This window comes from Cricetulus griseus, assembly GCF_003668045.3.
Source record: "Cricetulus griseus strain 17A/GY chromosome 1 unlocalized genomic scaffold, alternate assembly CriGri-PICRH-1.0 chr1_0, whole genome shotgun sequence".
NCBI classification, from domain to species: Eukaryota; Metazoa; Chordata; class Mammalia; order Rodentia; family Cricetidae; genus Cricetulus; species Cricetulus griseus.
In genome coordinates this window covers 160758558-160773184 of record NW_023276806.1, presented here as the reverse complement: position 1 = coordinate 160773184, position 14627 = coordinate 160758558, and the positions used below count along the sequence as shown (strand labels likewise).

Below are 14627 nucleotides of genomic sequence, written 5' to 3'. Positions count from 1 at the left end.
ATTCCACATAGAGGGATACTTCCTCATCCTAGACACACAGGGGAGGGCCTAGGCACTATCCCAAAGGATATGATAGACTTTGAAGACCCACCCCCCCATGGAAGGCCTCATCCTCCCTGGGGAGCAGAAAAGATATGGGATAGGTAGGTTGTTAGTGGGGGGCTAGGGGAGGAGGGGAGGGAGAGAGAACTTGGATTGACATGTAAAACAATCTTGTTTCTAATTTAAATTAAAGAGTTGAGGAAAAAAAATCAAGCCTGATGTTGGGTATAGCAGTGGACTCCTTTAATCCCGGCACTCCAGAGGTAGAGGCAATCTGATCTCTGTGAACTCAAGGCCAGTCTGGTCTACATAGCAAATTCCAGCACAGCCAGGGCTACATAGAGAGACCCTATCTCAAAACAAACAAACAAAAAACAAACAAACAAACAAACACCAAACTAAATATTAAGTCTTATTTTTCTGTGTAAATTTCTCATAAATAACATTTTAAGTTGTATCCTAGCAATAATGTAACTTAAAAGCTATTCTGCATACTTACAAATAGTATGAATTTTATTATCATTACTATGAGCATTAAAAGTCAAAATAAACTCTGGCATGTTAGATTACTTGTCTAATTACTCATATAGCTTTTATGTATATTAAATCCTACTGATCTAGAAACCAGTATTTTGCTTTGTCTGGTCTGAGTACTAAGAACCTGACTCAGAGTCATGCACGCTCAAAGCTCCTGCTCAGCTCTGAGTTCTATCCATAGCCCAGTTATCATATCTGGAACAATTTGATGAGTACCAGTCAGGAGTCAAAAGAAAGTTAGATAATCTGTCAGCTACACTGTGTGTAATAATTATTCTTACACTCATTTTAATAAATACTTGAGAATCAAAAACATATATACATTTCCTCTTTGGCAAAATACAAGAAGTTAGAACCTGTGGAACATCACAACATGTTATAGAGAGACATCTTTCTTACTCCATCTACAAAACACAGACAAGCCTTAAAATATGGTTGTTGTTGGTTTTTTTGCTTTTTTTATTTGTTGTTTGTTTTTGTTTTTTGAGCCAGGATTTCTCTGTATAGCTTTGGAGCCTGTCCTGGAACTCACTCTGTAGATCAGGCTGGCCTCGAACTCACAGAGATCCGCCTGCCTCTGCCTCCAGAGTGCTGGGATCAAAGGCGTGTGCCACCAACCACTGCCCAGCAACAAGTCTTAAAATATGAAAAACAGAAAAACTGCAGAGAAGAAGTCTAACATAGTAAAACTGATTTAAGAACAAATTTGGAGAGAAAGCTGTGCTATAAATAAAAATAACATGGTATAAAAAAACAAAGCAAATACAAAACAGTATTCTACATTTATTTGTTTTTTTTTTTTAATTTATTTTTGTGATGCTAGGGATCGAATCCAGAGCCTCCATATAACAGCCAGACAACTGTACTGCGCTACTCCTGCAGTCCAATTTTACCACATGCAATGCTTTCTCCAGATTATAAGCCCTGAGCATAGCCGACACATTTTTCTTACCAGCTTACAGTCTACTATCAGTGAATTTCAAGATAGAAAGAATATAAATAAGTAAATAACTTTGCAAAAGGGAAATCCAAAAGGCTAGTTCAAAGAAGTCTATGTCCTTGTACAACACACACACACACACACACACACACACACACACACACACACACACAGAGAGAGAGAGAGAGAGAGAGAGAGAGAGAGACAGAGACAGAGACAGAGAGAGACAGAGACAGAGACAGAGACAGAGACAACGAGAACACAAAACCCCACAACCAAATCATTCTGTTCTCTGGCATTCGGAACAGATTTGGGAAACCATATTCTGGTTTTCTCAATGAATAAAGGCTTTAAGAGTTTCCAGAATACTGTGCTTAGACTTTTTTTTAAAGGTCCTTCACCTGTGCCTAAACTTTTAAAAGCAATTTAGGAGTTATTTTATAAAATGAGAAAGTACTCTACCTACAGATACACTCAATGTGTTAATCATCGATAAAATACACTAATATAGTAGAAAGCAAAAATAGTACACAATAAAGAGCAAACTCTTACTTTTCAACTTCTAGTTGCACTTTTTCAGCTTGGCTTCTTGAATTTCGGCATTCTTGTTTTAATCTCTCCACCATGTCCTTCAGCATTTGGTTTGAATTCAACAAGTCATTCTCTGACTGTGTCAGCGAGGTCACCTGGATCTGCAAATGACTGATTTGCTTAAAGGAAAAAGAGAGAAATAGAAAGACACTAAGACATCCATCAGGATATGTGAGAAGCAGAATACACCCTCAGAAATGGCTCTTCCCGGTGGCAAGGCCCACAGGGATGCCCTGTAAGTGAGATCACAAACAGCAAGGGTTAGGGTCATTTATCACTATGACCAAAGACTTACAAGGGCTGCAGCATTAGGAAGGTTGAGAACCACTGCTCTAGAGCCATTTATCAGCACATGAACCAAACTCACACATTACTCCATCCCCAATCTACCTTCATGTGGAAGCACTATTTCCTCATTGGCTAGAAAAATTTAAACTGTTTTAGGTTGTGATTAAATAGACCTCTCTGGGGACAATTATATATCTACAGTCTTCATAATCCCCATTTTTATTTTATCAACTAGTAAACATCTTCATTTTTTCTTTTACTTCAACTTCCCCTTGGCCATTCTATGGAAGACCTTTCAGAGTTGACAGAATCAAGAGACAGAAATGAAAAGAACCCACCATAAGCCTAGGATACAGCTCAGCAGTAGAGCATACTTGTCTAGTTAATTATGCACACAAGCCTGAATTTGGTCCCCTATTGTCACCAAAAACAAAATACCATCATAAAATTCAAGAGTCAATAGAAAAGGGGCCTTACCCCAAAGCCTAGGCAGGCCTCAAACTCATGATTCTCCTGCTTCAGTCTCCCAAGTGCTAGCATTATAGCCAAGTACCACCATACCCAAAAAGAAGCAAGATTCTTAGTAGAATAAGTTAGTGAAGTGGGAAATAGCCTCATTATATGGCTGATAGTATAAAAGCTACATAAGGTAAGACTATACAAGCCCAGGGAACAATTACTAAAATACAGTAATATATGTCTCAGATTTCTATTTTAGAATAAATTTCTTCATGTAAAACTAACTCATTTTCTTAAAACTGGGGTGGAAAGCATTAGCTCTATATTATAATTTTCTAACTAAGCAACCTTCAAGAAACTTAACTCTAGATCCACAGGATGGCAGAAACTCTAAAGTCTAAGTATAACAGCCATGTGTCTCAAAAGAATAAAACACCGTGACCTACCTGTTAAGGCTCCCTAACTGCACATGAGAGCAATGCCAGCTGGCATGCAAGCTTTGTTCTCTCCTAATTAGGGCCCAGAAATGCACAAGTAAGGCAGTATCAGCTGATGTGCAAAAATTCTAAATGGAATCCTTACTACTCATCCAAGAGAATAGAAATACTTCAAGCAAAAAGAAAAAAGAAGTTCAAAAGAAACAATCTTATGTATTTTACCCAACATTATATAAAGATTTCCTTTATTTAAAATATTCACCTCTTCCCATAATATAATTCTTAAATTTTATACAGAGATAGCAAGAAAACAAAAACAAAACCCATTAACACATTACAGAATATAAATTTACATGTGTAACTTAAAAACCTGAATAATGCTAATTAATTTTAAAATTCAGAATGTAAATATATTGTCATTTTAGCAATATTTAAAAAATTTGTTACAGGCCATAATATACTAATATATTAAGAAAAACAGCAAAAAAACAAGTCTACTAAATTAAAGCAGAAAAATTGAAACATTTTATCTTTATATAACAGCTTTATCAGTATGTTATCAATTATGGTGATCAGACAACAAAGTACTGATTATGATTAATTGCAATAACTACATAAAACAGACTTAAAAGAAGCATTCGACAAAATAAAAGCAAAATTGTATATTACAACACCTGTTTCAGTTCAGAATTTTCAAGTTTTTCTTTCTCTGCTTTCTCTGTATTCACAATTTGTTGTTGAAGTTTTAACCTAAAAACCACAACCAAAAAAAAAAAAAAAAGATTATGAATCCATAATTTATTTATTTCACTGAACTGGGTAATCATTCTACCGATGTAGTGTAAAAGGCACTACACTTTTAGACTCTCAGCAGCTATATTATGTCCACATAAAGCAATACAAATCACTTCTTTAGTAACAAGAACTAAGTATGAAGAGGCATCCCTTCTATTTCGGGTACTGGAGAATACTACGTTGGAACACTGAGAGCAATGGTTTTAATAAACACAGAGAGAAGCCTGAACAAGCTGGCCCTCAGTGGAGAAGTTGAGAATGTGTGCTTACTGCATCAGAAACTAGCTTAGAAGCCACTCCCGACCTATACAGCTTACAGATGCCACAAACTGCCACTCTGTTTTCAATTTACAAGGTTATAGATGTAAAAGAAAATTAACTAGCACAGACCACCCTGTACCCTAAACAGTACCATATAACCACCTTTCATCCCTGAGCTAAATGATCAGTCGAGGAGAATATAATTTGCATGGCCAGCCACAGGATTGGTGCTATCAACTAATATATAAGGAAAATATTCTAAGTATATTTGGCAGGGTGGGGTCCTCAAATTTCTCCTTTTAAAAATTCTTTACAGCCAGGCAGTGATAGCGCACACCTTGAATCCCAGCATTTGGGAAGCAAAGGCAGGTGGACCTCTGAGTTGGAGGCTAGTCTGGTCTGTCTATCTACAGAATGAGTTCCAGGATAGCCAAGATTACACAGAGAAACCTTGTCTTGAAAAAGACAATATACAGAAAAATAAAAAATAAAAATAAAAAACACAACAAGAAGAAGCCTTTAGAATAATTTTTAAAGTGACTGAAAAGGTAGTTCAGTGGTTAAGAGCACTTCCTGCTCTTGCAGACAACCTGGGTTTGGCTCCTGGCACCCACATGTTGCTTTACAAACATCTATCTAGTTCCAGGAGACCCAATGCCCTACTCTGGCCTTGGAAGGGACCAGGCACATACATGGTACATGTACAAATGCAAGTAAAACAGTCATACACACACAAAAATAATTCATTAAATTCTTCGAATTCTGACCTCAAATCAACCAGAACATGCTTCTATCTTGACATGATCAGCATTCCTTACTTGCCCAGTTAGAATGTGCTTAATGGGGCTACAAAACTCTCAAGGAGCACAGAACTGTGCTTTAGACATAGTTAAGATTTCAATGAATATTTGTTTACTGACTGACTAACCTATGTAAAACCTGAATTTGCCTTTGGATGTCCATGACAAATACAAAACTGTGGAAAACCCACTTGACTGCTTTTTATATGTTTATACATAAATGCCAAAAACAATAGCTCTAAAGCAGCAGTTCTGAACCTATGGGTGTCACAACCCCTTTGGGGTCACATATCAGGTACCATGCATATCAGATATTTACATTAGGATTCATAACAGTAGCAAAATTACAGTTATGAAACAGCAACTTTATGGTTAGGGATCACCACAACATGAGGAAAGGGTCACAGCATTAGGAAGGTTGAGAACCACTGCCAGTCTAAACACAAGAGTCAGGCATGCTTCTCCTTGTTCTTCACAGTAAGGCACAATCTTATTTCATAATTCCAGCTGTATTTTCACTCCTTAAGTCATTTTTTTGCATTTCAGCATGCTTACATGCCACAGCAAGTGTGAGGGTGGGAACAAGTGTGGGAGTTGGCTCTCACCTTCCACCAAATGGATTCCAGAGACTGAACTCAGGCCATCCAGCATGGTGGCAAGCACTCTGTCTACTGAGTCATCTCACTGTCCCTACCCTCTTAATACTATGTTAATGTGCTTCATTAAATGTTTATCTTTCTTTTCTTAAGATGTTCTTCCTGTAGGCCATCTTGACATCCTACTTTTATGCAACCATAGCTGACAGAAGATGGCTATAATCTTCTGAACCTCCTGCCTCCACCTCTCCAAAAGCTGAGATTACAGGCAAGTACACCACTACACCTGTTGTAAGGAACTGCTGAGCAATCTAACCTAGGTTTCATGCAGGCTAGACAGGCATTCACTCTACCGTTCTACAACCCCAGGCCCTCTTCCATGAATGTTTAACATAGTTAGTCCTCCTTGATCACTGAGCTAACAATTCTTTCTACAAAAGTATAATGATGAAACCCTAAGAGTTCAGAACATTGGTATGTTACAGTCTAGATGAGAAAACTTAGGCTCTAAATATATCTCATTGAGGTCAAGAATTGGGATAGATTTTGTCAATCAGTAAGAAACAAAGTCCCTAAAGTCAAGGCTGAGGAATGATTATTAATTATTAGGAATTACACAGATATGATTAAAAACAACAGTGCCTTACATAAAGAAGCTAAAGGCAAAGAAGCCAATGTTAAAGAATATCTTATTAAGACATGAAACAAATCACACAGAATAGACCCTCCTCTAGTTCACATTACTGAAACAATACCAGTTTACAGTCTAAAACTGATTGGAGATGTTTTCCCAGAAGAAAAACAGCCCATGCTTTAAGATAACTAATTTAAGATTCTAGAAGATAACAGACATTAACATAAAATTAGTTTGTAGGTATTACAAGAGTTTAAGAACAACACCAGTGGTTTTAAATCAATGTAAAAAAAAAAAGCGTGAGAAAAGTAGAAACTGTTTCAAAAGATAGATTATTGAATAAAATGTACATGCCTCTTGATTATTATAGATCTTTATTTATGTTGTGTCCCAAGTCAAAAGAAGTCTTCTAATAAAAGTGCAAAGTACAAAATAAGTGAAGTTAATTTTTATTAAGGGATTAGTAAAGGCTATGTAAGAGAGAATATGAACTGGGCTATAAAGGCAAAATAAGTGTCTGAAACAAAGAAACTAAATATATACTGTAGGTGAAGACTATAAATGAAATGAGACCTTAACAAAAACATAATTAAGAGCACTCTTACTAAGGATTATTTCTATTGCTGTGACAAGACCCATGACCAAAAGCAACTTGGGGAACAAGGGTTTTTGTTCTGTTTGTCTGCTTGTTTTTTTAAGTTTACAGTGTACAGTCCATTATCCAAGGAAGTCAGGGCAAGAACACAAATGAACTAATGCAGAGGCCTTGGAGGATCACTGCTTACTGCCTTACTCTTCATGGCTCACTCAGCCTGCATTCTTATAACAACCAGGACACCGGCCCAGGGGGTGGTACCTCTCCCTATGAGCTGAAACCACCCATATCAATTATCAATCAAGAAAATGCCCTCACAGGCTGGAACACGGATCCAACCTGGTTAGGGTATTTTCTCAGTTGAGGTTCCCGATTCTCAAATGACTCAAGTTCATGTAAAGTTGAAAAAAAAAAAAAAAACTAATCAGGACAAGAGGCAAGTTGGCAGATTAGAAGTAAGAGAAGTACAAGGGCTACCAGTTTCAGTGTCTCCAGTGAGAGTAAAATTAAAGAAAAAAAGAAATGATTACATTGTTGAAGTGAATAGTTCTGAGAGATGACAAAGCCCAGGACATGGGCAGGTAATGGGATGATAAACATTTAAAAATACCTTCGTGAGGATACAAGAACCTACATAGCTACACATGAATAGTTCATCAAAATGGATTAATTGATGGCAAGAGACAGGAAATAGGGACAGTTTGAGCAAGATATCAAATACCTCCATGACTGTTGAAAGATTAGTAGACTATAACTGGAAAAGGAAAAGGACTAGAGATAAATTAGATGCAACAAATATCAAGAGAAAATCATTTTAATCCAACTTGGCCAAATAATGATCTGAAAACAAGAATAGTTTGCCACTGCCAATTTCCTTGTTTGATCCCTTGTTTGAGGGGAAAAGAAGGAATAATTTCCACTTAAAGGGACTGACATTTATTAAGAGGCTTTAAAAGAAAATTTGAGTCACAAAATACTTTATGGTAATAGAATAAAAGAGGCTACATCAGACTGCTGTTGCTAGGTGTGTAGCTCAGTATGGCAGTGTAAGACTTAAGGTTTGATTCCCAGAATGAGAATGGGATGGATTGAGGTGGGGATAGCTGGGGGGGGGGGGATGGAAAGAGGAGAAGAAGGGAGGAAAGGGAGAAGAGGTGGAGAGGGAGAATAATAAACTATAATTATTTTATAACTTTAAATATAATCATGGAAGTAGAAATAAGAAGTAGGCTAGAGGGTCAAGTTACAACAAAGAATCCAGCTGTAGAAAAGCTTAAATGGAAATTATGGAATAACATTAAGACAGAGCTGTTTTAAAACCCTTTCACTGTGATGGTCAAAGTCTGGGTTCTCTACATCATACAGCTGATGTGCTATTTAAACATTCAACACATATTTACTGAGTACTGACTGTAAATATAAGCCTAGTTCTAACTGTTGTGGAAACATGAAAAATAAAGACAGAGGCCCACTCTTAACAGTCCAACAGTTCTATCTGATAAGATCCTGTCTGGTGATGGAAATTATCACCTCAAAGTTTCAATTTGAAAGGGCACTAGCTTCATGTTGCTACTGAACACTTTTCACAGTGTGACTGAGGAACTGAAATTTTAATTTCTTAAAATCTTAATTAATTTAACCTCAGATTTAAATAGTTACATTGAGCAATAATACTATATTCAGCGGCAAAGGATCTTGCCTTCATATAATGTCAATGCCCATTACCAAGGGAAAGCAGATCAATGTGACAAGCAAGAGCAGCAGTTCACGGTTTCTCTATTATCAGAGATTCCTAGAACAAGTCTCTTCAGGACAGTGCCTCAAGACCAACTTTCTGAAATCAAGTGTTCTGTTGCTTAACCACTGAAAACTGACTGGCCGTTGTTCACCAAAAAGGAATTTCTTGAACAGGCATGAGGCCACTGAACCAAGCATGACTAGAGAATCGTGATTATAACTGACATACATCAGGAAAAAACATGCAACAGGAATCACTTGAGCCCTTCAAATGCTACTAAACCCATCACCTCTGTCATTTACTCTGCAGTCCAAATGGTAAAGGAACTGGTTTAAATGTCCAACTATACGTCTAATTCGTCTTAAGAAAATGACACACAACAAATAATTCTCAAGATAAAAATGGAAAATAGTCTATATTAAATGATTTTTAAAAGGGTCAATAGCTACCTATGGGCAGCCAAATAAGCAAGCAAACCTAAAGCAATGATATAAAAATAAAGACGACTTTAAGTTATGCAAAAGATAAATTACTTGGGCTGGAGAGATAGCTCAGAGATTAAGAGTACTGGCTGCTCTTCTAGAGGTCCTTACTTCAATTCCTAACAACCACATGATAGCTTACAACCATCTATAATGAGGTCTGGTAATAGATCTACCTAAATGCAAAATATGGGGAAGGCTCTCAAAGAACATTGCAGACTTACGATTTTGGAATCACAGTGTAAGAGATCCTAAAACCTCACACACACACACACACACACACACACACACACACACAACACACACACACACACACACACACACACACACACACACTTGTCAGAGTAGTTCTTTCATAAGTAACAAAAGTGGACTAAGAAACTACTTGTGGTTATGAGACCCACAAAAACTGGCCACACTATAAGCATGAGGCAAATGAGGTGACCATTTTATGCAAATTTTGAGACTGTCAGTCTGAGGTTAATGCAAATGCCAGAGTCTGACTATAAAGGTAAATGCAGGGGTTGGACAGATGGCTAAGTGATTAAGAGCATTTGTGTCTCTTGCAGAGGACCCACATCTGATTCTCAGCACCCATACGGTGGCTCAGAATCACCTGTAACTCCAGTTCTAAAGCATACAACACCCTCCTATGAGTTCTGAGGGCACCAGGCACATTCATGGTACACATACATGCAGGCAAACACTTGTATATGCATATATGTATGTGTATACATACACATATATGTGTATGTATATATATATATACTGCTATATGTGATATTAATATATTAAAATATATGATACCAAAATATTAACATATGAGATTCATTAGTTAACATTATTAGTAATTACTATTTTATTGATACAATCACAACATTAATTAATAATTTCAATTAATTAATATTGATTATAATAAACTATTTATTTACAAGTGAATGTCTCTTTAAAGTTTACACCCAGGGATGTTTCACTTGCCTTACCTTAGTACTAGCATTGATCACAAATCAAATATTAACCTGTTGCATAAAGTAGAAATATTCTCTAATCACAATGCAATGAAACTCAAAATCAACAATAAAATAAGAGAAGCAAGAAGAGGAAGGATATTCTTTCCTACTCAAAAATTAAAAAATCTCAAACTGGGCAGTGGTAGCACACGCCTTTAATCCCAGTACTTGGGAGGCAGAGGCAGGTGAATCTCTGTGAGTTCATGGCCAGCCTGGTCTACAGACCAACTTCTAGGACAGCCAGGGCTATTACAGAGAGAAAGCCTGTCTCAAAAACAACAACATCATCAACAACAAATTTTAAATATCTCGTAAGGCATAGGATTCACGGTCCATTAAGTCAACTATTTCTACTGCACCAATGAATAATCAGAACATTTTAAAACAGCACCACTTGTAATAGGCATAAAACTTTGTACAAGATGATTATGACAGTGAAGTGACTGGTAGAAAAATTAAAAGGAGTGATGCGAGATATTCATGGATTGGAAGTATTAGTATTATTAAATTAACCCATAGAGTCAATACAATTCCAACCAAAATCTTAAGCAGGTTTTTTCATACCTAATTTTAATCTATTTTATGTGTATGATTTTTTTTTTTTTGCCTGCACATTAAGTACATGCATCATATGCATTCCCGGTACCCAATGAAGTCATTGGATCCCCTGAACTGGAGTTACAGATGGTTGAACAGTCTGTAACTGAACGCAGGTTCTCTGCAAGAGCCACATGTGTTCTTAACTGCCATGCCATCTCTCTAACTCCTAAAGCTAATTTCTTAATCAAAGAAGAAACAGTATAGAGACTTCAAATAAGATAGGGAATGAGCAGCAAGGGTGCCTACCATCTATTCTCCTACTCGATGATGCACTTAGATGGCCAGTTAGGAGTCTAAGAATTGGTAAAGAAATAAAATTATGTCTACTTCTTTTTTGTTTGTTTGTTTTGAGACAGGATTTCTCTGTGGCTTTGGAGGCTGTCCTGGAACTAGCTCTTGCAGACCAGGCTGGTCTCGAACTCAGAGATCCACCTACCTCTGCCTCCCAAGTGCTGGGATTAAATGTGTGAGCCACCAACGCCCAGCTTATGTCTACTTCTAAATGAAGTAAGTGAAAGGAGAATTAACTCAATTAAGTATTGAGACAGAATATAAAGTAATGTACAAAAATTTATTGTCTTTATAAACATTAACAGCTAGAAGACGAAAACAAAAAGGAAATACATTTATAACAAGATTAAGTACTTAGAAAAAATTTTTTAACTCTTTCAGAGAGAAGGAAATAAAAAACTCAAGGACCGTTAAGTCAGTAAAGGGGAATGTGTCACATGCTTTAAAAGCCTGTTCTCTCTGAGCCAGGGGTTCTCAGTCTTCCTAATGCTGAGACCTTTAATACAGTTCCTCATGTGTGGTGATCCCCACTCATAACATTATTTTGTTGCTACTTCATGACTCTAACTTCACTAATGTTATGAATCATAATGTAAATGTTTTAGGAGACAGAGGTTTGTCAAGGGGTCACAACCCACAGGTTGAGAACCACTGTCTAAGCTAAATTAATGCAGTTGATTTAAGGAAGCTGTAGAGTGGGAAATATCAAGAATATGTCTCCTCACTTGGACAGCAACTACATTAACAGGATCAGTCTAACTATTTGAAAATCTAGAGCCTTCTGAAGACTTGCAACTTTCAGAGGAAGGTTCCAACTGTAAATAAGTTAATTGTATTGCACCACTTCCACCAGAAGCAGCCAAAGTCTCAGGTAGCTCTGTATACCACCAGGCGGGGCTGTGCATACAATTTAGAAACCAGAGTAGGTAAATGCTATATGTCCCCCAAATATGGGAAACCTGTACCTTGATTACCGTCTGTTGTTTCTTCTGACCCAAAAGGTGCAAAGAAATAGGTAGTTAGTACTTCTTTTCTGGGTGAAATCACCTCTAGTAACTCCCAGAATCAGTGCCTACCCATTCATGTCTTTTCATGCGAGACAGATACTAAAGACCAGGACATTCAAAAGCCGATGCAGAGCAAGGGTTTGTGGAGTACATCTATAACCCTAGAATTCGTGAGGCTGAGGCAAGGGGATCATGAGTTCACATTTTATTTTTAAGAAACAGCAGACGCAGGCCTGGGAGGCGGCTCAGTAGTTAAGAATCAGCTGCTCTTCCAGAGGACCCAGCTTCAGTTCCCAGCACTCACACAGCAGCTCACAACCATCTGGACCTCCAGTGCCAGGGGATCCATCCAAAGCCTTCTTCTGACCTTCACATGTACCAGGAACACATGCACAGACATATATGCAGACAAAAGCATAAGATAAAAACAAACCTTAAAAAAAACAAACAGGCCAGAAAGCAGTGGATGGATATATTTAATGTATTTTTTAAAAAGTTCAACTAAAATCCTGTATCCAGCAAAAGCAATTCTTTTAGATGTTTATTTAAAACATTTTATAATAAAGTTCATTTTAAAAATTTTTAAAAAGTGAAAGAAAATTCCAAATAAAAGTGAGGAAGTTGGTAATTATAGGACCTGTGCAAAAGGAATGTCGATGTGTGGCCAACTAGGTAAAGGGAAAGCATATTAGATAAGAACTCAAATCCACACACAAAAAGAGTAATAGTAATAAAGACAGTAGTAGTAGGCACACGAGAAATTATAAAAACTCTTATTTTTGGTTGTGAGCCTTGCCTTTAACGGCTGAGCCTTCTCTCCAGTCCTATAAAAACTATCATTGTAACTAATTTATAACTTGCCTACTAATGGCTTAAGAGACTTACATACTTTAAAATTAGTTTTAAAAATCTAGTATTATTGTAACCTTAGTTTATAACTCCACAATTTGTTCTAATTAATTTAAGAAATTGATTCATTGGAATAAAACCGTGTTTGGGGACATATGGTACATAGATATATAATTTTGTGACATGAACAAAAGCAAACAATGTGGAAAAAATGAAAAGGAGCAGAGTTTGGGTATGTCTTTGCAATTATGCTGATATAAATTCAAACAAAAGTATTAAAAGCATCGAGATATGAATGTTAATCCCTTGATGATCACAGCTATAAAATACCCAATTAAAAGAAAATAAAGAATTTAAACATTCGTCCTACCAAAAGTACAGAGTAAAAGAAATCAGAAAAGCAAAGAATTAAATACAAAGAGAACACTATTGAAGGGAAGTGGGGGTGTGTGAGATGAAACTTAAAGACAGAAAATTGCAAAATAACCATTCTTTCTTTGATCAGTAATTACTTATTATAAATGCAAACATATCAAATATACCAATCAAAAGGCAGCCAATGATAGACTGGATAAACAATGAGATTCAACTAAATGCTACCTACAAAGCATTCACTATAAATTTGAAGTTCAAATAAAATGAAAAGGAAAGCATGGAAAACACACCCCATGTGGACAGTAACCAGAAAAGAGCCATGGCAAATATACCAACACTGAACAAAACAGACTAAACTTTATAAAGTTATAATAGGCAAGAAGGGCATTATAAAATGAAAAATTCAATGCACTAAGAATATATAACAATTACAAGCAGTTGGATATGTACTGGACCATCAAAACACAGAAATCTGGGCTAAGAAGGGTGAGTAGGTTAAGTACTTGCTCTATAAGCATGAAGACATGAGTTTAGATCCCCCACACCTATTCGAAGAGCATAGTACACTCCTGCAACTCCAGTGCTAGGAGGCAAAGACAGGGGGATCTTGGAGCTCAAGGGCCAGACTGTCTAGCTTAAACACTAAGCTCCAAGTTCACTGAGACCCACATCTTAAAAAAATAAGATGGATAGCAATAGAAGAAGATACCCAATGTCAAGTTGTGGTCACCCAAATGTGCAAAATCTCACAGAATTAAAGGGGACACTGTTCCAAAATAGCAGAGATTTCAATACTCTATTTTAACTTGCAAATAGGCAATTTACTGAAAGGAACTAAATGCAAAGCATTTCTAGTACTAACAGATAATCCCAGACTGAGATTTTGTATCCCATATCATTCCTGAACCACTCTCCAATAAAAAGAAACCAAAGCATCTTCAAGAAATGGCAAATTACAGACCTGGGGCAAGGAAAGTCAAAGCAAAGTCTAGCACAGCAGTTCTCAACCAATGGATCTCAACCCCTTTCACAGGGGTCACCCAAGACCATCAAAAACACAGATATTTACATTATGACTCATAACAGTAGCAAATCACACTTACAACGTAGCAACATATTCAGGAAGGTTGGGAACCACAGTCCTGATGCTATGATTCCTATGATGCTAGGAAATGGGGAAATCCTCAGTAAGTGGTTTGAGCATCTAATAATCAAATCTGAGATAGTTTACACATAGAAGTACAGTGCAATTCATAGAAGAAACTAAGAATCTACTAGTCTACAGTGATTAAAATGTTAT

General features: G+C 36.8%; 1 protein-coding gene across 5 annotated transcripts in view; it reads right to left on the bottom strand.

Moving 5' to 3' along the window:
- The window catches only part of Cep83 (centrosomal protein 83), a 107844-nt gene that overhangs the window by 20351 nt on the left and 72866 nt on the right, over positions 1 to 14627 (bottom strand). For all 5 annotated transcript variants that reach the window (XM_027392657.2, XM_035450692.1, XM_027392658.2 and 2 more), the window contains 2 exons: positions 3969 to 4044; positions 2072 to 2229 (listed from right to left, as the gene is read on the bottom strand). In XM_027392657.2, the coding sequence (XP_027248458.1) occupies positions 2072 to 2229; positions 3969 to 4044 (234 nt within the window). The remainder of the gene's footprint in view (positions 1 to 2071; positions 2230 to 3968; positions 4045 to 14627) is intronic.